This window comes from Falco naumanni, chromosome 5, assembly GCF_017639655.2.
Source record: "Falco naumanni isolate bFalNau1 chromosome 5, bFalNau1.pat, whole genome shotgun sequence".
Classification (NCBI taxonomy): Eukaryota; Metazoa; Chordata; class Aves; order Falconiformes; family Falconidae; genus Falco; species Falco naumanni.
The window spans coordinates 60,549,646-60,573,095 of NC_054058.1; the positions used below are offsets into that span (position 1 = coordinate 60,549,646).

Here is a 23,450-nt window from a genome sequence, read left to right on the forward strand (position 1 = left end):
GACATGGACTTCATGGAGCTTTAAATGTTTTTAGAAAGGGAAGTGTTAACATTAAATAGATGACGTTAGCACCACCACCAAGAAAGAAAGAAAAAAAATCCACCACCACAAACTCTGAAAAGCTGTATTGACTAAATCTTCTAACAATGCTCCTGATTTTCCTATATCCTGCTCTGTGTTTTTGTATGGATTTTTCATAGCACAGACATTACCCACACTGTGATTCAGCGTCTGTTCCTAGCCACGCTCTTGCATGATTTTTTAACCTGATTTCACGGGAGGAACGGGGAATGAAACACCGTAGCTCATGGTTGTCAGCAGTGAAAAATAGCCAGGAATCAGACAAACAGCTTCATTGCTGAGATTATTTCCGGGATAAAAACTCTTCCAACAGCTGTTTGCTTTGGCCACTACTCAGGTCTTTTTTTTTTTTTTTTTAATCAGAAAAAAAAAGAGGTTTGTGGTTTTTTTTTTAAGATGTGGGCTGGTTATTTATGTAGTCAGGAAGAGGTCTCTGCTTACAGTGTTGTGGTCTCAGAGCTGTTTTGACAGTTGGAGTACGGGGAGGTTTCATCTCTTCTCTCCCTCCTTTTCTCCCGTCCTTCATTCACTTAATGCACAGACTTGGAATGCTGTAGGAAGAAGAGAAAGTAAATTTATGAGTACTTTAATCTCAGACAGGCAGCTCTGTGGTAGTTACCTTCAAGAAAAGTTCACGCCCCAAAGGAGTGTTTACTCTTTACAGAGCCACTGAGCAGCGCGTGTGAGTGGCTGCGAGAGAGAAGGGAAGAGATGAAGGAAAAGTTTTGCTTCCTTATGAAACTCGTAATATTATTGTTTTAAGACATTTTTGAGAAGATGACTGCTACTTTTGTTTAAAGTATTTGTTCTGGAATTGCTGAAGCTGGAGTCTACCAGACTGAGGTCAGGAGCATTTTCTTTGGCAGAAAGAAGATACTTTTATAGAAGCCATGCCTGTACTTGGGGTTGCCTCCAAGCTAAGACAGCCAGCTGTAGGGTCAAAGCCTGTTCACACTGCCCTCCCGATACCCAACCTCGGTCCCGCCAGCTCGCAGCAGTACTCAGCAAAGTCTTTGGAGCTTACTGGGGCAGAGAGCTCGATGCTTTCATGTCAGCTTACATTAAAGTCAACCTGCGATTTTGGAGAGAGGAGAGTGCTTCAAGGAAAAACCCAGGAGATCGAAGACAGCAAGGTTAGTTGTAAACTTTACCTGTGGATCTCAATTCTCAGAAAATGTTGGTTTGCTCAGACAAAAAATTGATACAAACCTGCTGCATGCAGAACTCCAGGGTAACTGGATAAATAGACTTTTTCTGTCATCAGGGAACCTGCATAGCAGCCCTGGAAATTTGTTTTGCTCAGTGTTGCTGTCTGAATAAATATTCTGTTTTTAAATGTTAGTATTAAATGCTTCACAGATGCATTTTCATAAGGCTCAGAAGAATCATAAGTAGAGAAAAATCATTCTGGCACCCAGTAAGCAGAGCAATGACATGACAGTACTTTAAAAAAATATATAAAAATCTTGTCTGCTTCATGTTATATTATGAAGTTGAAAAAGAGCTCTCACACCCACACCTATTCTCACAGTGAGGCTCCTTTAAAATAAAAACAAGTAGTTGGTTTTCTTTTCACTTTTCAAATGATCTGGCTACTCTTGCTGCAGATCTGCTGAACCAGAACAGCTTCCCAGTGAAAAAGTACCTGTGTGTTTCTCTTCTACAAAATAGCTTCTTCCTAGTCCCTATCTAACTCTGGTTCACTGTGATTTCTTTAAAAAAGATTTGTCTGAAGTAGGATGCTACAGTGTTTTTTAGACTCCTTAGGGTTTTTTTTTTCTACAGGAGTTCTTTTTGAGTCTTAATTAACAATTTAAAACCTTCTGCTGGATTTTCTACTAGTCTTTCTGCTGTAGTCGAAAACATTTTCCATGCTTTGAACATAAGTATTAAGTCCCTTCTTGCCAGTAGTATATATTCCTGTAGATCTTTCAATCACTGTGTTATGGCTGCATGTGTGGTTTAACAGCTTCAGCAAGCAGTGTTATGTGAGGTTGCTTTCCCTTGCTTTTCTACTGCTTTTGGTTTGTGGAACCGATTACCACACTGGGGTTAAACATATATTTGTAGTTGTTTCCTATTTAGTTTGAGGACACTTGAGTGTCATCAGAGTTGTTAAAGTGGCAAGATACACATAATATATGTACTTGGTTTTCCTTTGTTTTTAGTTACTGGGTTAATTCAGTATTAGTGAAGAAAGTTGGTTTTGTGGTTAAAGCATAGGGTTGGGATTTTGAACATTTGGTTTCCTCTTTAATCCCTGCCACATATTTCCCCATGAGATTTTGGTCATGTCACTTACTTTTTTCCCTTGGAGTTTTTTATGTCACATTTTCTGCATCACCTCTCCCTGCCTTACAAAGATGATGCATTGGTGGTCTCAGACATGCTATACAGAAATATAAAGAAGGAGCAGACTGTTTATCTTTTGATTACCAGAAATGATAAACAGCCTTTTTCTATGACATGAGTGTGACATGAAGATAATAATATAACTTTGCAACACAATGCAATTCCTCCTTGCTTGCTTATTTTTAATATAAAATATTCTTTATGTTTCCTCTTTAATGTTGTTCTTTAGTGGATATTGCGTGAAAAGTAAATTAGATTTGCAAGTACTATTTTCAGAAAAAAATAATACAGTTACATTGTCTACTGAAACACGTTTCTTCATTAAGTAAGTGTGGAGAAAGATATGAAGCATCTTGCCTTCAGTGGGGAAGTATTAGTAGTTCACTTGGGAACTACTAGTGATTAGCATGAGACCTAATGGGAGTCATATCCTTGCAAGGCATCTGGTCCTGAGCCCTGCTGCAGTGCTAGTGAGTAAAGTAACAATCTAAATGGATACAAATGGTGATCCCAGTTTCCAATTTCATGTTTCATGGGCTTGAAATTATTTGTAAACTTAGAGACTGTTTTTTAAAGAAAAAAAAAACACCACAAAACAAACCAACCTCCAAAAAGCATCCTATCAGCCATTATAGAGGCAGCTGTGCACTTTTAAAGATGACCCTTAAAGTGTAAGGCCAGTTTGTGCACATGATGGTCTGAAAACCTCCCCTGGCCACCTGGATTTGCAGAAGTGCTGAGCATTCAAGAAGTTAGTAATGTCTGCAACTTTTCTGTTTTCCTGCCTTACAAATCCAACATTCCCAGTAAAGCTAGCCCTTTGCCCAATTTTCTTCCAGGCACGCTTTTCTGAAAGATACACTTTTGTTTACCTTTTAAGCAAGTTTCATGAATTCATTTTGCCAAAGTAGTTTGGGCTATAAGGTGGGTGGTTATGATGAAGAAATTATCTTTAGCTCTTTCTTACTAGTCAACTTCCAAGTATCAGCCTGAAAATATTGAATGTTCTTTTCTTCATCAGTGATGGAGATCCATGTCACCCTGTTTCTCAGTGCCTTGTAGCCTCAGCAGTATGTCCAGGTCATTTAAGCAGTAGTTCTAAGCACAAATTTGAGGGAGTTGCTAGAGTTAATGTCTCTTCAGGTTTGCTGAGCAGATGCAAGTTCTGCATTACAGATTGTGTTGTCCCAAAACTCGACCATTTGTGACTGCTGTTTCCAATAGAATTTTGGTTGATTTCTTTGGTTAGCAAACATATTAATCAAACATGGTATTCCTATGTGACTCTGTGGTATACAGTGCTGTACATTGGGAATGTTTCATTATAGCAGTGATCAGATGAAAGGTCTTTCAATCAAAATGTAATTAATACCTAGTCTGAGTTTCCAACTGAGAGTAAAATCTGCCAATGTAACATGCCATTGTATGCTTGTGTTATATCATTAGATATAAGGCAGCACTGGGTTTTGAGGGAAAAATGATGGCTATCTATCTGCATAAGACAATGGAACATAGAAATCAATCATCTGGTTAACTTTTTCCCTTGGCTGCTGGATTGCAGCCTTTAGCATTGCTGTATTTGATATTTTACATACGCTGTGCTGTGGGTCACCAGCCCTCTCATCCTGTCTGGAAGGCACTTTGATTGACACATGTAGTCACTGTGACATACATATCCTGTTGCTATCTATAAGTGCTAAGGATTCCAAGATAAGTTTGGGTTACACATGTCAATACAGTAGGTCATTGCCACCCAGCTGTTTCCTGTATGGCCTTCAGTCTCCCCACACCTGATTGTTTGAGACTTTTGACTCGTGTGTTGGCTTTCTCACACAACTGCCTTGCCAAGGCTGGTTAGGAATACAGCTGCAAACATCAGCTCTTTTTTCCCTGAGTGCCTCTTCCATCTCACCTGATTTTGCTGCACTTGCCCATGTAGTCTTGGTTATTTCCTTTTTTTTTGTGGACATGATGCAGTTTGAAATGTAATAAAAAAGATATTACTATTGTAATAGAAACTGTAGTAGAAAAATTTTGAGGTGATTATTTTCAATTTTTTCCTCATTGGATAGAACATAGTTAGGCCTAAGCAAATAGTAAGTTGCTAATGATTTAAATTATTCTGTGTGTAGTTTATTCAACTACACTTTTGTTCAAAATTTTTGTAATTTGTGCTTTGGTACCTAAGTCACATACAGGTCCATCTGCTTTCTTGCTAAACCCACTAATGTTTAAACTGACTGCATGAACACTTATGATGTGAATAGTCATGCAAAATATTTGGACACAAGCATTCAGAGCACATTCTTTTTCCCTGAGTATCATATAGACAAAAGTTTATTCCTATATGTATACACAGGAAAGGAATCCAGCTGCTGGATTCATGAGGTGAAATGCTGGCTGTCTTTGAAGCAGATGGAGTTTTGCTGTTCAGTTGGACCACGGAGTGTTTTTGTGCAAATCTGTGTCTGAAAACACCAATACCTTTTGTAATATTTTTCTGACTGTGGGTACAGTATTATATATATTTCTGTGCTGCCACTTTTATACTGCTTGCTAAATCAATGAAAACAAAATTATTAGATCATGTTAGGCTGGCTTGTGATACTGTTCTAGTTATACAATGGGCTATTAAACAGTAACAAAATAAAAAAAAAAAAATGAAGTGAAAGTGATACTGTAGAAAGCTAAATGAAGCAATGGCTTAAAACTAAGGAACTAAGAAAGAACTTTGCAAAACCAACTTATTTTGGTCACTTAATGATAACTCTGTACTATAGTGGCCTTAGCAAAATGGCAATAGCATTTTACTCCAGGTCACCATGGTTGATTTCAGCTGCCCTCACACATTTGATGGTGCAGTTGCAAAGGCACTGCCACTAAACTCTGTCACAAAGCTGAGGAGCTGCTAGGAGTCAGCACCCCTGCTAGACATACTGGTCTTCTGGCCTGGCATCCTGGGGCTGCTCCTTGCAGTGCTCTGCTTTACGCTCCCAGGGTTTTCCTCCCATCATCAAACTTCCTTCTTTCAAGAACTCTGCACCATCATTTACGCTTGCAAACTGAATTTTCTCTGAGCTGAATCTGATATATTAATTGTACTGTTTTGGTTATATGACTTGGACGATAAGATTTTAGCCTTCTTTCCCGAGTTAATTCATTCCTTTACTGTCATATTATCTTATTTCTTTTTTTTTTCTTTCTTGTTTTCAGTTTCTCTCTGTCCATGCTATCTGTCTGCTGCTGTCTGCTTTATCTGCTTCTTCCTTCCTGTTGGCAGACATCTTTACGGGCTTCTGCATATGACTTATTTTTCTTTGTATCCACTAATCAAGCCTTCATGTCATGACTGCAACATTTTTCATATCACTGTTCATTATTGGAAAGCACTAGTCAGGCTCCACGAGTGATCCTGTACACATATGTAAACCTAAAACTTTTCTAGATACTTGTTTTGGGAGTTTGTATGAAGATTCTTGTAGTATGGAGATACTAGAATTTAGAGGATGAATAGATGGTAATTTGTGATCTCCCTTAGAGGGGTCCAGCCCCACCAAATTCATAATTAAACAATTTAACTTGGATACAGAAAAGTCTCAGGGGAACTTGGGAAATGGGTTTGCTGCAAGGTCTTCTAGAAAAGATGACAAAGAATATGATGTGTCTCTAGAATATGAAGAAATCTCTAAATCGGCAGAACAGGCAAGAATAGATGTGCTTTACCTGGGGAGCATAGCCAACAAAGAATGGGGTCTGAAACAGTTGTATCAGGTGAACATCATTAGAGTAACTCAAAATGAATGTCAGTGTCACAAAACAAAGTTTAATACTTTGATGTGATTAGGAAAAAACACATACTGCTGCTGTTAAAGTGACTTTTGAGGTCCATTTCTTTTAGTATCATACTATCGCATCTCAGTCTTGGTCTGAGGTCTTCCAGTGTCATTCAGTCAGCCCTTTTGCAGTAGGACATTGGAATGAGCATGGAAACTTCCCATTTTTTCTTCATCAATTATAGCAGTTTGTTGGTGTTGTAGTAACTTCTGTCCATCACCAGACACCAGACTTGGAGGACAGCTAGGCTCCTCTGTCCAGATAGATCTCAAGACAAATATTTTTGCTTTCAGTACTTGGGTGGGGCTCCTAATCACGCCAATGGGAGTACTGTGCACATTGGAAAACCAGATGTGTGCCATGAACGACTTCCATATCTTAATCTTTCCTTTGCTAACCCTTACACATCATTCACTTTGGTTCTGTGTGATCTCTCCCAAGCAGAGCATCTGTTGCAATCCCACATCTCTTTGACCTTTCAATTTTTTTGGATATCTTTTTGTTCGGTCTCTCAGGGCCAAGCTCCACCAAGTTGCTTGACATACCGAATCTAGGGAACATAAATAAATGTGGTTTTTTTCCCATTTTGTCATACCCTTCCTTTTCTCAGTGCTAGTGCATTGTAGATGTCTGCCTTGTGGGTTGGCAAGAAAGGAGGCTGCTCATTGTGCCAAGCACTACGGCCAAGGCAACAAAAAGGGCAGCAGAAGCAGCCAGAGATGCCTGTTTTCTCCCCATAGTGACCGCTAGTGATGGGAAGCCAGCATCGTTTCAATAGCACTGAACTAGCTGCCAGAAATTTCAGTCTGCACTGCTGACACCTGGGACTATGTGTGTTTCAAATTCACATAGCCCCAGTGAAGCCAGGACAGTTGGCAGAAGTTCAGATTGTCAGCAATTTCAGCTTCTTGCCTTGTGCTCTGAATTATTTCTTTATCAAACAGATAACAGTGTCTTCAATCTGCTTTATGTATCCAGCACCAATGTCTGTGCTACAACTGATTTAAGAGCCTCATGCTGTATGAACTTGGAGTCAACTTTACTGTTACATGTTTATTTTCTAATCATCTGTACCAAGCACTTTTTTATATAGTTGAGATCAATGTATAGTAACACAACATGCAACTCAAAACTTTTGTATTTATGAGCAAATTGTATTGAGTGTAGGTTGAAAGATGCTTTTTGTTTGTAATTTGTAATTGGGATCAATTACCAACCTGAGCTTAAGACTTCTGCCTACCTTTCTACTGCATCGTTTCATTTCTCTCACAAAATAAGAATGTAGAACTCAAAATATTTCATATTAATCTGTGTTGTGACCTGGTTTTAGGCATCAGTGGAGAACAATTACTCTTTACTCTTTTTGCATTGCATCTATGCCTAGGGAAGCTGCTCAGGGTTTTCCTGACCAAACAACTTTTCATTAAAAAATTCCTTTCCTTGAAAATGGGAGTGTGTCTGAGTGTTGATGCATCAGCAGAGCTCCAGAACCTGAAGCAACCCAGCAACATTTGCTTGGTATAATACCCTTGCAGCCCCTTGGGCTAATCTGTTCTCCATGATCATAAGTGGAGACAAGTGGTCTACATCTCTTGATAGAAATAATGGTCTTACATTATACCTCAGGAGGTTTTAGTTAGGCTGTAGTAAAACTTCCCAGCAGTAACAATAGTTAAACAGAGGAATGTTTTGCATGCAGAAGGTATAGTACCTCCATCACTGGAGATTTTAAAAAACACATGCATGTACACCTGCCATTCATAGCATTACTAGCACTGATCCTGCCCCATGCAAAGGACTTGATAGCCATCCTGATGGTCTTGTCTTTTTCTTTTCTTGTTCCTTGGTTCAGCTGAGTGCAAGTCTGTATTAATGAAACCATGCTGCTCTGAGAAACTGAGCCCTGTGGCCCACAGTGCCATAGAGATACAAGGACTCCCTTTGGAGACAGCTTTGCTACCTTAGAAAAAATGCCATTGTATGGTACTGGTGTTTCCAGAGGCATTTTACTGAAGTATTGCAGTTCCAGTTAAGTTTCCTGAAAGCACAGGTAGGGTGTCATTGGAAACCAGCCAGCTAGTTCCTTGCTAGGAAACACTCATTTCCCTGGCATACAGGATATCAGTATTGGAGTGCCCTCATGACTCAAGATCCTGTGAGGTCTGGCAGTGGAATGACTCTCAGGGACTCAGTTCTTTGCTCTGTAACAAGGAACACAGAAGTCCTATGAACCGTATTCAGTTCAGGGCTCTGAGATCCTTGAAAAATCCTTTCAGGAGCACTGCAGTGAATATTTCAGCTGGCTGCATTTTGTAGGGGCAGTACAGACTGCTCCCTAGAATATGGGAGCATCCCAATGCACCCAGCAGTGAGGAGTACCACTAAGATTATGAGGTTTGGTTCAGCTGAAAAACATTTCTTCCCTCAAGTAAAAACATATGAGAAGGTCCTTTCTGTTGATTTTTTTCTGAGTTTCAACCAGACCTTGATCCTAGAAAATTTTACTAGGTTGATGCCTTATCGTGACAGGTAGTGCGCACACACACAGAACTTAGTTACAGCCTGACAGAAGGTATGGCTGTGTTACATGGACTGTAGGAGAAAGGAAAAATATTAGCCCTGCTGTGTAGAGAGAAAGGAGAGATTAAAGGGGAAACGGATGATTTTCCCACAGTCAGGCTGGGACTTTGTGGCAGGACTAGAAATTTCAAGTCATATATATCTTGAGTCCCAGTTTCCACATCATAACCACAAGCCCATCCTTTGCCTTTTCTAAAGGATCATTTAAGAATAAAACATCCAGATAATGAGTTATTTTTCCTGCTTGCTTCATAAGGACACTTTTGAATGATGGCTAACACCAGTGTGGGCCCAGCTCTGAGCTGGAGGTGGAATTTTACTCCAGGAGCCACATTCTTTGGTTTTGATGTGTCCAATCAACACAGATTGATTTTTGTGGAACAGTATAGGATATCAAAAGTCCTGTGTGCAATGCTATTGATAGGCTTTTAACTTATTAAATATGATGTGGTAATCATTAATAGTTACGGAATAAAAGCAGGCCTCTTTTAAGGAGACATTATGTGTTTTGGTCCTAATTTCTGACTTCGAACACACTGCCCAGCTTCTTTGTAGCTGAAACTCTTGTATTTAGTGAATAGTAAGGGCATCAATTGCAAATGAGAACTGCTAATTTTTTTTAACTGTGTGTTCATTTTGGTCTAGGTCCACTGTCCCTTTTTCTCGAGTACACTAATTTTTTGTTACACAGTTTTTCTTGCACTTGCATACAGGGCACGCAAAGAGTAGTTCATTTAAAGCAGCTCTGTGTTTCACTTTGACCTGATTCACAGGATGTGGTCTTGGAGGAAGCTCATGCCTTAAACAATAGCCTTTTGACAGCAAGAGTGTTTGGGGATTAAGCTGAAAAAGGAGGAAACATCTATCTATTCTCAAACTTACTAGTGGAATATTTTGTGTGAATCTTCACTTGCCCGTGATGTTTTTAAGGTCACAAACCAGGTTTTTTTTTGTTTTTTTGGTTTTCTTTTTTTTGTTTTTACTGGCAAGAGGACATTGGCTGAAAGATAGTGTAACTTATTTAAAATTCAGAAAAGGAATGCAGAGTGTTTTGTCTGGTAAATGCAAAAGGATAATTCCCCTGTGTAAGATGTGCAGATTTCTGATGGCTTTTGGTGTATGTTCTGTGTAAACCAAGTTGAAAGAACTTTGAAAATAAGCAAATCGAAGGGAAGCATAATTTTAAAGTGGTTAGGGCTGGATTGTAGTATTTCTGGATATATAAACTGAGAAGGTGCCAGCCACTAAACGTCTGTACTAACTCTGCATAAAACATGAGAGAATTTAACCAAGTATAATATTAGTATTGTCCTAACCTACTTCCAGCATGACATTTGGTCTGACTTATCTTTGTAGTTATGTTTATTTTCCTGTAAACCCTCCTTTACTGCTCTGCCCCTCTTAATACACCTAAAAGCATTTCATCCTTCTATGTATCTATCAACAGTAGTTCAAAATATTTTATTCAGGTGAAAGTCTCCAATTAGTGAATTGCAGCAAATTTGAAAAGCTAGAACAAAAATAGATGTTGAGCTCTCTCTTCTATTTTCCATTTCAAAATATCTCCCTTTGACAATTTTAACACCTGGCTTTGTATCATGTTGATGCTGTGTTAAACTCCAAAAGATTTGGCAGTGAAAACTTCCTGTTGTGCGTTAGGATTTGATTTACAGGGCATGTGTAAAACCATCACAGCTTAGTAATCAGAGCGGTCATGCACAGAACGATGACTTCCTAGCAAGTGTTGTAAAGCTTTTGACCACTTGCATTAATCAGGAAAGGCTGCATGGATCATACATATTTAGGGTGAGTAAGACATAAGTCAGGGTGCAGGACTTTTACTCACCACTACAATGATGGGATTTCCTGGCAACACATCTATGGAGTAAACAAGCTGTTTTCTTTCTTTTGCTTTTTGTTGTTGTTTTAGGATTGGGTTGGGTGGGGTTGGTGTTTGGTGGGGTTTTTTTGTTTGTTTGTTTGTTTTGGTTTGGTTTTTGGTGGTGGTGGGTTTTTTTTTTTGGTTTTTTTGTTTTTTGTTTTTTTTTTTGTAAGCTGTCTCTGTAGTGGAAATAAATAGGCATTAAATAAGAATGTGAAATAACAAATAAAAGTTCAAAAGGAGTTTAGAAATTTCCTCAGCTGATCAGTCTGCCTGCTTTAGTCATTGCTGGCCAGCTCACTAGCCAGAGACAGTGCTGGAAGAGCTGAAGGAATCTGTTTCTTACGAAGGAGCAGCACAAATCTGAAAGCTTGAGAGCTACAGGTTCAGATTTGCTTTTGAAATGCTTTGAGAGGGAGTAGGGCCTAGCGATTCACATGGAAAGCCACAACCTTGTTTTACTTCTGGCTTCTATCAAGTACCTCCTTGAATTCAGCTCATATCTGAAATGGTAATAATGTCATTATTTTAAAAGTTGCTTGGCAGCTAAGTAGTATTTCATTATTTTTTTTTTAATACTCAAGATATAATCTAATTAGCTACTTTTTAAAATGTCACTGAAGTTACTCTGAATGGCCTGAGAAAAAGCGATCTTTTTTACCCAATCATTTACTGCTAACAGCTTTTTACCTATCAATTTAATAGTGCACCCATTTTTTGTTCTTGCTTGTAATGAGAAGACACAGTAGAAGGCATGTTATATACAATGTGCATTTTTTCCTGTGTAAATTTGTGATCCTGGAAGGTAAGTAGAGAATAACAGCATCTTCACTCTTTTCTTTACCTCACTGCAGTATCACACTGAAGACTGGTATGGTTCTGCATTATTAGCTGAAACCTAAGAAGTAGGTTCTATTCTCTAAGATGAGAAACTATGTGTAGTGATTGACACTCAAATGTTCTGTTCATAGGTGATGCCATCTCCAAATGCGTTTTTTTGAACACAGTCTAATTTGCAAAACTTTTAGATACAGACCACTCTCAAGCAAGACCAAGGTTTCTTTAGCTAGGTGTCTGCAATGGGTTGGTGGTTGTGTCGCTGATGAATGAGGGCAAAGAAGCCCTCTCAATCTGGGACAGCTATATCAGCCACAGCCTTAAAGAGTTTTGGTGTATAAGACAAGCTATTAGCACAAGGGAATGGGAAATAAAAGAAAAATGTGTGGAAATGAAAACAAGGCTTTCTTCCCAGGGCCCCACTGTGTCAGTGCAGGATTTTTCGAGTTACTCTGCCTCATTTGTGGACATGATGCAGGGAAGATGTAGAGTTGTGGGGGAAGCTAAGAAAGCAAATCAGATTAAATTCCAGAGAAGGGAACACACAAAACTGAGCATATTGGGAACTGGTGCATTGGACTAAAGATTGTCATTCAAAAAAAATTACTTAGAGGGGATTTGGCAACAGAAAAAGAATATAATACAGGAGATTCAGATCAGCAAAAGAGATACTGGAGAAGTCAGACTCCCTAAAAGCAAGAGGATTAGGGACATATTTGCATCTATGGAAAATTTGATCCTTTTTCTCCTGAACATTGGAGGTGATCTCATTTAATGTGAGAGAAGTTGTAAGACCTGATCATGAAATACTGAGATAAATGCCAGCAAAGGCAGAGTGATAGTGGTCACATTTCAGTCTGAAGAGACAAGTTTCCTTCACTTCCCATTAAACATTTCAGCTTGGATGACAATAAAGTCCGCGTAATAGGGTCCGAGCAGCCTTTGCAGGGTAACCTGGGATTCACAACACAGTTCTGACATAAACAAGTTCTTGTGTCCTGATTGATTAGACAGAAATATTGTGTGTTTTGATCAAGCCCTAAATTGGTGGCATTTCCAAGAGTTGGACTTTTGGAAGGTGAATATCGGTTCCTCTTGTATCAGCAAACCTGTACTTGTAATTTCATGCAAAACTCCCTGTAGATGCAGTAGTTAACCTGAACTGAAGGCTGAGTGGAGGCTTTTTGCAATGTGTGCATATTGCCACCATTTCAGAGCAACAGAAGATTTTGGATCTTTTGGAAAAGCTGGGGGTATTGCTTCATGTAGTTCCACTATGTGGAAAAGTATAAGAAACAGGTAATTCCTGAGATGACACCCTTGTCTTGGTATGACTTGCCTGGTTCTATCACTGGCTGTGTGATAATACAATGATTTTTTTAGCACCGAATCATTTTAACAACAATATGCAAGCAGACACTTTGTTACAAAATAAGAAACACTAAGTGCAACAGCTCTCTTCTACAACTACCTTTGATTATCTTCATTAGACTTTAGGAATTATGATATTTTAACTAATACTTGATACAATTGCAAGTGGAGAATTAAGGACTGTGTAAGGCAGCATGATTTCACAGTGCTTTTTCATTTGTCAGATCAACCTGATGTCTTCATTTGAGTCAATCTGTGGGGTTTGTCCTTAACAGTTAGTTAAACTCTTCAGAAGAGCTATTTAACTAATAATTTTTGTGCTCATCTACTTCAGTTCTTTCTGCAGTTGCTTTTAGAATACTTTCAGCTGTGTTACAGTGTGAGAAGCATTGGTGTGCCCTAACTTTTCCAGAGCAGCAGGACACAGATTGGAGTGGAGATGACTGAAAAGGTTAAGACAGCAAAAGCTAATAATTGTCTGAGTAGATTACTATGGCTTCTCTGGCTTCTCTAAAGCCACTGTGAGATTTCATTTTTATAGCACAAAGATAATAAATGTAGGTTTAGCATTTTGGCACCAGTGTTGCATCCTACAGTGTCTGAAACCACTGTACATACTTAGTTTATGGTACATAATAAAGATATAGGTGGCTAGGCATGCTCATATAAAGGTACCTGTTGGCATTTGTCTATTTATTTACAAAAGTTTACAGTGTACTCAATAATGTATTCTTTAAATATTGTGGAAGGTGATTAAGAGATATATTTAAATGAGCTACACACTTTAGTATTTTTTATTGATACACATGTACCATAGGTCACATACTTTACATACCTGTATTAATACACATTATATATGTATAGATATATACACATGTATGTCACATATGTATGTTAACTTTTTGGTGAAGACTTAGGTTGGAATTACTGCCCATAGTAATAAAAGTGAGATGTACAACATATCTTTTTGGGTTTTGTTACTTGTAGAATTGATTTATATGTTCAATACTGAAACAGACAAAACCAGCAGAAGCACTGATCGCTGTGCTGTTTATATGGTGCATCTCAGTCAGTGCATCCACAGCACCCTTAACAGCAGCTCAGCAGCCAAATTCCCAGTGGCAGGCCAGGGACTGCATTGCCTCCCCCAGTTCCTCTGGGGTGTGAGGGTGCCTCAGCAATGTTGAGGAGACCAATGCAGAGATGGTAAATAAAGTGTTTAAGTTATTGAAGAGTCAGTTTCCAAACAGATTAGAATTTGTTACCCTGTATTTTTATGCTTCTGCAGTTCTCTGCTTTTGTCACCTTTCTGATGTCCTTAAGGAGTTGTCCGTTGTTTGCTCCATCATTTTAAATACTTCCCTTTAGAAACATGGCAAAACCAGCCTTCTGAATCAGAACTCACTATACTCTTGTTGAAATTGGTAGGGGTTTCTCCATTTACTCACTGGAATAAGAATATTATCCCATTTCATTGTGGTTAGACAATCTGTAACCTCTTACATTCTCACAAGATAGATTTTCAAGCCATACAAGCCATTACTTCTTCCACAAATCGGCATGGTATTCTTTAAACAAACATCATCCTGTCATGGAGGGTGTTATGTCTGTAACTTGTTCTCGTTACTCTGCTGTATTGAAGTGAATCTAATGGCATGATTAGGTAGGCAAGTAAAATAAAATAGCAAATAAACATATTCTGTTATCATGAAAAGTAAGGAATGTCTTGCTTTAAATTTTTACATTTGTTCCTTTTGAAATGCTTCATAGACATGTATTTGTTCTTCGAGTATTCCAGCCTCAATCAAAGCCTAAACTCCAATAAGATACGCGCTTTAAAATCTGTATACTCAGGTTTCTTCTAAACTCAAGAAATCCATCCAGTAGTTCATTAGTAACCATCAGGCATTGCCACAGAGTGAAGTTTTTTTGAGAAATTGGCTTAACATCTCTGCCAGACTTTCTGTAACAAGCTTTTACAAGTAAGCTTGAACAGATACTGCCACTGCAAGTGCTGCTTCTTGGGGAGATCAGTTTATCTGTCGGTGGATGTATTGATGTACTATTCCCTATTTGCTTGGGTCACACAGATGGTATATCCATTACTTTGTGTGCACCTTGCTGCTGCTCATGTGCACAGCTACAGCCTGTGTTACGGCCCCTAGCACTGTATGGGGAGACAGATTCTCAAAATAAAATGCAGTGCATTGTAGGTCCAGGACAAAGGCCTCATATTTGGGAATGTTAGGTTATATTGGTAACCTGAGCTGGTTTATGCCAGATTACTGGTATTTTCTGATAATCTGGTAATATGAGTTTTTTATTCATGGAAATTATGGTTTTAGAGGGGAAAAACCCCACCTTTTTTTGCATGGAAAACACTCAGAAATAATTGTTTTATGAAAGCCAAGCTTGTTACAGAAAAAATAAAACTCTTCCCATCTCTTTCTTTTCTTGTATTCTGTCTGTCTAGATGGCCTATAGAATTTGGCTAATTAAAAAATCCCCAAATATTTATGTTATGCTTGTTGCTGAAGTATTTGGAAATACAGATTTTTATTATGTGATATCATATTGTGGTTTTGAACAAAAAATTAATAACCATGATTGGCATGTCACTGCCTTTTATTTCCTTGTATGGTACAGTATGCAGTTCATGTCCATTTTATGCGCTGTATAGCAAAACTTTAGTATGCACAAACAGTATGAGGAAAGGGTAATCAATCTGACTGCGTGAAAACTCTGAGGAAATACTGATAAGAAAAGCAGCTCATAAATTCTGCATAGAGAATTGTTCACATTCATGGCTCCAAAGATTAAAATTGAGGCTCCTTCTGTCCCACCCGTAAATTACTTTTGGCAGTAGAAATGTACTCAGTACAAACTCACTCACAATCCTTATTGCCAGTCCATATTTGCCTTCTCTGTCTTATTCTACACAGCGAACAAGTCCAGTCTGTATAGACCATTGTTCTGAAGGACTCTATTTCTTTAATGAAATCTTTCTTTCAGAGTTTAGTAATATTAGATCCTGATAGCTGAATACTGTTAAGTCAGGATTAAGTGCATATGATAGTCAGCATGACTAGAAGATGTGGAGCACAGGGGACAAGCTGTTTGGGACTGCATTTTCCTGTCTGCAAATAACTTGGAACCAATGGAAAATATCGAGGAAGTCTGAGAGAGTCCTAGTTCTTTTTCCTGTGTCATAGATTGGTGAAGGCCAGTGTCAACGTAGAGTGGGGACCACAGAACAAAAACTGTTTGAGGAAAAGTTGTTAATTCTGTCTTATATAATTTTTGCATTTATTGAAGACTGAGGCCATATTAGTTTCATCTGTCAGACTAGGAAAGGGTGGAGGACTGTGCTGGAGGTTGAGACCAAACAACACACAAGCGAGAAATTAATGTCCCAGTATTTTCAGACTATATGGAGGCTCTGATCACAGTGGCATTCATCTTACCTCATTATAGCCAGTTAAAAGGTTGGTGTCTAGTCTGAACTAGTTGCTTGGGCTTCTACTATAGCCAGATGGTAGAGATAAACACTTCTTGAGGGCAATTCCTTTCACTTTTGTGAGATGTTTATGTAAAGGTAGAATGACTCACTGTCTGGAGGTATGTGCATCTAGAGCTTAATTAAGGGGAGATGAACCATCTAGTTTAAGTTAAACACCTAGTTTTCAGTGTCTAGAATCAGTTAAGATGAATCTTGTAGTACAGAACTCTGTTTGGGAAGGTATTATCTTTTCGTGTACTTTTTACTAATGTTATCATTACTATCACAGATTGTACATCTGTGTTCCAAAGTACGTTATTTAAATCTTTTGAGGCTACCTGGAAAGCTAGCGCAGACATAGCCCTGATAAGGGTGATGGATCTGGGCCTGCTTTTATCAGAGGGGCATTCTTTTTTTTTGATGCTTTAAACAGATAGGTGATATAAAGTTATGGAAAGTCCCTGAGAAGTGGTGAAGAGGAGTGATGGGCAAGCAAAGATAATACTTTTTGAAATGAGCTAGTTGCATAGGAAATGGAGATAACTCTGTGAAGGAGACATTTCACTTTGATGTATTCTCACAGGTTTCAGCTTCGTGCTACAGAGATAGTAGAGATAGTGAAATGGATCGTTACCCAGAATGACTCTAATGAATTAGTTACTAGATATGTGGCAATGCAGCTGTATATATACACACATAGGCCTTCTATGTAGACACAGGGAGAAATATTTAATGAGTTGATGGGCAATTGGTGTACTTGCACATATATGAAAAGTTCTCTACCTTCTCAGCAGCATCTCGCTACAGATTTACACAGCATTTGCATTCAGCTGCTAGCATGAAACTCCTCCCTCCTTCTTCACTTGCTGTCACAGCATTTCTGAAGAGTGACATTAATCTAGAAACTACTTGTAAAGATCTGAAAACAAGTAATTCAGCCAGTATAAAACCTGAAATGTTCTTTAAAGCATTCACATACTTTTGCAGAGTATTGCATACATCATTTTAGGAGAGTTTTTCTTGAGGATTACCATCTCCCTCACATGAGTTATTTTTCTTGTTAGGGGCTGGTGACATTGCTGTAACAGCTACAGCCATTGCTTATGGGAAAGGATATCATTAAGGAATTACGATTGCTGCTTAACAACTTGAAATAAGGAGGAAGGCTTATAGAAAGTGACAGGTCTACATGCAGCCTTAATCAAGTTGGACACGTACTCTGCAAAGGGTGCTGCTCGTTGGCTGTAGTCACTGTAATCTCTGTGGTAAATCCCCTCTTGAGCTGTAAGCTACTTTGCTTGGCAAACTGTCCTGAAGTAGAAATGCTTGGAAAGCTCTGAAGCTGTCACCTGTCTAACCAGTCTGCTTATTTTCACTTTGGGTGTTGTACTTGCTGTCTTTGCTCACAGGGATCTGCAGATTGTTCTGAGTATGTCCCACAGACGTGTGCTGGCACTGACAATTTGTTTGCCACCATTAGTATTCCAAACCAGGCAGCACCAAGAACACAGATGTACAGCCTTATTCCAGAGTAAGAAATAGAAGGCTTCAGGCAAATTACAACAATATCCTGCAAAACAGAGGGCAAAAGGTAGCTAAATGCCTGCCATCCAAAAATATGATATATTGGTGTTAACAGGCGTATGGGAAATAGGCCTCTTAAATTGGTGACTGATTTGTGCATCTGAGTGTTTAAGGTCTTTACAAGGTACCACCTTTTTCACGTAAATTAATTTCCTTTTGAAACTTTCAAGTTGGACAACCTAAAATTTAGGGCAGTGAAATTCACTAGATATATCTAAAAATCTAAATTCCAATCTTTTTTCTGTTTGTGTATGTTTCTTTTAGAGGTGTGCTTGGTTGTTTTTTTCTTTTCATTCTCGTAGCTTGTTCATTTTCTCTGAAACAGCCACTTTCTAGGTCTGAACATAATGTGTAATAACTTGGTTTACACCAAGGGGATAGACAAGACTTTTTCTGCTGAACTTTATGCAATATCTGTCACTTCAAGCTTTTTCACAGACAGCAGAAAGAGACACCTACAGAGATGCCCCTAAACGTGAATTACCCTCAGGAGGTGCTTTTCTCCAAATCACATATTGAGACAACCTGTGGTAATTTAGTTCCCCAGCTGGCACCTACAGTTAGGTGCAGTGAATATCGGGCTTTGTTCTTAAACATGGGATTTGCTTTAAACAGCTCACTCAGCTCGCCTTATCAATCTTTTTTTTGGTAAGGATAATTTACACTTCAATTCAGTACAATCAAACTGTTTCTGAGGAGTCCATTCTGAAATATCTTACAAAAATCAGTTAATTTAGAGTAGTTTGAATGCCCAAAGAATGTGTGATATTTCCAAAAGAATAATCTGTAAGGATTTTAATATCAATAGTTTTAACAATTTACCCAGCCTGTCGGTCAGTGGAGGTTGGTCACCATTTGTGCCTGACATGTTCCTCTTGTAGCTTCTTAATCACACAAAACGCTATTGATCGTCCTGAAGAAAGTGCATAATGCTCTGTTAATTTTCTCGTCTCTCCCGTTACATTAGAAGTAAGAATAAACCAGTTTAACTCAGAGAAAAGCAAACCACCAAGTTGTTAATATTTTCATCTTCTTTGGAAATGGTTTAAGTAGCAGGCTGAACTCAGTCCTTTTTGCAGTTCTGCTGAAATTTCTTGGTTGCTTACGTGAAACCAGTGGTGGTTTTGACTTCCTCTCTGCTGTGGCAGCTGTGGTATAGCTATTGTACTGCATGGCTTATTCTTAAAGGACTCCGCTTGTTGTATTGTACCTGTTTTCAGTGTTTTTCTTAAGTTCTTCCAGACCAACTTTTTTAAGGCTAAAGAACCTAAATTTTTAGCTTCATGATAATAAATTTGACAGTGTCTCAGATAAAAATGTAGCATACTGTAGGCAAGGGTTTGATTAAAAATAAACTTAGAAGTTCTACCATCTTATGACTTACCAACTATTAAATCCAAGTACTCAAATGAGGATCAGTGATGCTAGAGGCTGTGCAAGTGGGACAGTGATCTAGATTCCATCCTAAAACATTTGTGATGTAAAACCAGCTTCAGTTAAGTGAGGAGAGAGGGAAGCAGCTCACAAATAAATAGAATTTTTTATCTATGTTTATGTTAGAACATAAATGTTTATATGTTGAACTTCTCTTGGCCTTGCTGTAACATGCTAACTTATTTCTTGTCAGATACCGCTGCAGAAATCACTCTTCGGAAGGAGCAATGAGAGCCTTATAGGTTTTCAGTGACCTAAGGATGGGGTGAAGAAAGTGTGTGTGTTTGTGAGAGGAGTGGATGAGTGAGGAGCGAGGCCCTGCTATTTCTCTGTGGACAGTGGAGCTGTGTTAGCAGATGATAGATATGTAAGGGCTGTGTCTGTTTGAAAGAGCTTGAAGTTAATTTGAACTCAACTCCAGTGAATCAAAGGAAGGATGTTCAGAGAAGTGGAGAAAAAAAACTTCTTCACAGCTGTCTCTTCTATTTGGCATGCCCTAATTGCTGTGATTGTTTTTTATGCAGTGCTTTGATGATTAGGGGAATCTTTTCCAAACAAAGTACACATTGAGGCTGATACTGCAAAGTTATCTGGAACTGTTTGTATTAAAATGGCTGTAACACAAATGACACAGTCACTGCATTCACTTGCTTGACCAGGCAGGCAGCAATTGTACTTTCCCACTGAAAGAGCTTTTCTTCCTAACTCCACAGGAGGCAAGAAGCAGAGAAAGCAGAAAATTAGTACAAATTCTCTTACCTTATTCTGTGCTGTGTCTGCAAGCCACTGTGCTTAACAACTAGCGTGTCCCTTCCAAAGATTTCACTGACAACTTGTAAGGCTCAAACAAATAAAAAGGGATGCTAAGGAGGAGTGTGCAGGAGGGGAGGATGGGGACCCTGAGGAGACAGGAGAGGATCACAGCTACAGAGGATAGGTCTGTGCATCCCAGTGCTCAATGGAAAAAGTTCACTGACAGTCTGTGCTATGACAGTGTTCATAGACACAGTCTAACAACTTTTCTAGTGATTCCATGTGCAGGTAAGATCCCACACTTTCTGTACTAGTACTCACAGACCTTATGATTTTAATACTGTAAAATGCAGTGTAGGTATTTTAAAAGGAAGTTAGAGCTTGACTCTTATCTGATTGTGTACAAGGGTAATTCCACTCATTTACTGGAGTGTTTCACACTTGTGTAACTGACCTAATCAGAGTCACAATCTAACTAAACAAAGCGGTAAATATATTTTCTTTAAATATATTTTCTTTTGTTGATTCGTCTCCTCCTCTGTTTCTTAAAAAAACTATTATCAAAGGTTGTTTCAGAAATACACTATGAACTGTCTATCAAAATTTACCACCAAAAGAAAGAAAAAAGAACCTCTTTCTTTTACTTTTCCATTGGCTGTTGTTTATATGAAAAGGTGAAAACTTAGGAAATGCTTGGCAAGTTATGGAAAGGTGATATAACATTCAGAGTGATGAAAACTTAGCTTATGGTCTGTGTAACACCACTGGAACCAGCCACTCTGTTCTTTGTAGGGGGATGCCCTTTCTGACTCCTCATTTATCCTTGCACAAAAGACCCAGATTGTGATCCCGCCTCTGCTGCTCTGGAATAGCTAGATGGGGTGATTTCTGAAGCACATCAGTGAGCTGTTGGTTTGGTTGGCAAGAATGACTTGGGAACAGCACCAGATGAGTCATCATCCCACCCTGCCTTCAGGGACTGAACATTTTCCTTACTCTGCACTTCCAGTCCTTGTTAGGCTGCTCCTGACAAGTAGGGCTGTGGGAAGCATTGCTGGCATGGGCTTCTCCATGGGAGGCTCTGGCTCTGGACTTTCTGGAGGAATAGGGATGTTGTCAGTTAGAGCAGATTTCTTTTCCTGAGGCTAGTGAAAATTTCTCCACTGTTTCTGTGGGGTCCTTAACATATGGGAAGATAGCTGACTCCAGCCTTTGCAGATTGGGTCATACCTGACTGGTACGCAAGCACTTACTGATGCTCTGCTATGGATATTGCGGTAGCAGCATCAGTGGCATGCTATTTTCAAAACAGTTAGAAGAAAATATGCTTTCCATGTACATTTTTAAAATACAGTTTTCAACTGTGGACTTACCTGAGGATAGTTACACCAGTAGGAATTTGAGTTTCTACAAAGCTCATGAAGTATGTATGACGCTTATAAAGCTAGTTAGCACCTTTTCCCCATTACTTATTCCTATTATTTCAAATTTTCATAGTCCCTCTAATAGTGATACATTTTAATATTTTAATATAGTCTGTTGCGCATGAAAATAGTTGGGGGAGTCTGTTTTCTCTGTGTTTTGTGCCTTTTGGTGATCACTTGCTCAGATCTGAAGTCTAGCCAGGGTAAGCTCACACTGCCGTCTTCATTGAGAGTCTTTTTTTGCCTGGCTGCCTCTTTCCATTTGTTGGGGCGGGGTGGGGGGGTGGGGTGGGGGGGTGGGTGGGGAGGGAAGAAAAGAAAAGAAAGAAAGAATCTAAAATCTTTGAGAATTCTTACTTTCATTCAGTTTTTGTTCAAATTAGCCATCATGTTCAAAAGCTGTTAGGTATGTGCATGAATGGAATACAGTACCATAATCTTATTAAGAAATCAATTTACAAACCTAGTTTCAGAGTAGTATATGTGTAAGGAAAAAAAACACCACTCTTTTCCCTCTCCCTCATCATAGGCCATCTTGTCTGTATAGAATATCCACAGGATCTATGGAGATGTATCTGTATCCATATAAACATATGCATATATACTGTGTATATATATATATATATATTCTCTACAGCTATTACAGTTACTTTCTATCTTCCTTTCAGCTGCTTTGCTATTTATTGAATTTCCTGAAAATGTCTTTCAAAGTCTTTGTGCATTTTCATATTTATATGCTTGATTGGAGTGATTTGTGTGTGTGTGAGAGAGAAAGAGAATCTTGAAGATCTTAGACTTTGTTGAGGGAAAACCCACACTCTACATTTAGCTACACTTCATCAAAGTTAAGTAAGTATCTGGCTTATGGAAAGTCACATATTTTCCAGAGCAGTAACAAGAGAAAACTGTTATCTGCAAAGTTTATATCATTAACCTACAACCTTCATTCTTTCTGTTATATTTGTCCAAATCAATAGAAATTCCTTAAGCAGTCTGAAACCCAGACAGGACAAGTGAGACAAAAAAAAAGACTAGGCAAAACTGTTTGATTTCTCTTTCCTGTTACCGGGATAAACCTTAAATACCAAATAGGCATTTTATTTTTGGCTTTTCAAACCCACAAACATATATATATATATATATAAAATATATACATATATAAAATTAAATATTCATTATTTTGCCTATACGTGCTAAAAACTGTACACAATATGCCAACATGAACAATGCTTAGCAAAATAGGCAAACAACAGCTTTTAGGGACAACTATTCAATTTTGAATCTAGAAATACAAGTTTTAGTTGTTCAGTCACACAGTTCCTGTGTTTGAATACGGCAGCATTATGCAAGAAGCCAAAAAAACAAAACAACATTAACTATTTGGCATACTTCATAGCAATTCAGTTGGAGAGGAAGAAGAGAATTTAACGGTCAAAATATTAGAAGCAGCTGTGAATACCTCAAGCAGGTTTAAAACTTTAAGAAAAGTTCATATGGCTTTAAAAGTGAACAGGGAGGAGTGCTGGCATTGGCTCATACAATTTTTGAATGGCAAGGAACATAATATTTCAGTAAGTCTTAGTCAAGCTGTTTTAATTAGCCTACAAAAGAAGAAAGATCTTATGAACTGAAAACATCTTGCACTGAGTGGGTAAACTTGATCAGTTTAGTCTGAATTATTTGGCTTGGGTCTACATGTCTCATTTGATGTTTGTTGGCCTTTGTACAACTGCAGAAGAGTCATGTAGGAGAGAGAGAGGTTGGAAGCGCTGTAGACTGTTCTTTTCAGAGACATTTGTCCCTCAAATTTGTGTACATG

At 38.5% G+C, this 23,450-nt stretch overlaps 1 protein-coding gene across 4 annotated transcripts in view; it reads left to right on the forward strand.

The window, feature by feature from the left end:
• Positions 1-561: 561 nt before the first annotated feature.
• The window catches only part of NAV3 (neuron navigator 3), a 273,383-nt gene continuing 250,494 nt past the window's right edge, over positions 562-23,450 (forward strand). For 3 of the 4 annotated variants that reach the window (XM_040596077.1, XM_040596078.1, XM_040596079.1), the window contains exon 1: positions 562-1,214. In XM_040596077.1, the coding sequence (XP_040452011.1) occupies positions 972-1,214 (243 nt within the window). In that variant the 5' untranslated portion in view covers positions 562-971. The remainder of the gene's footprint in view (positions 1,215-23,450) is intronic. The other variant, XM_040596080.1, reaches the window with a different exon arrangement.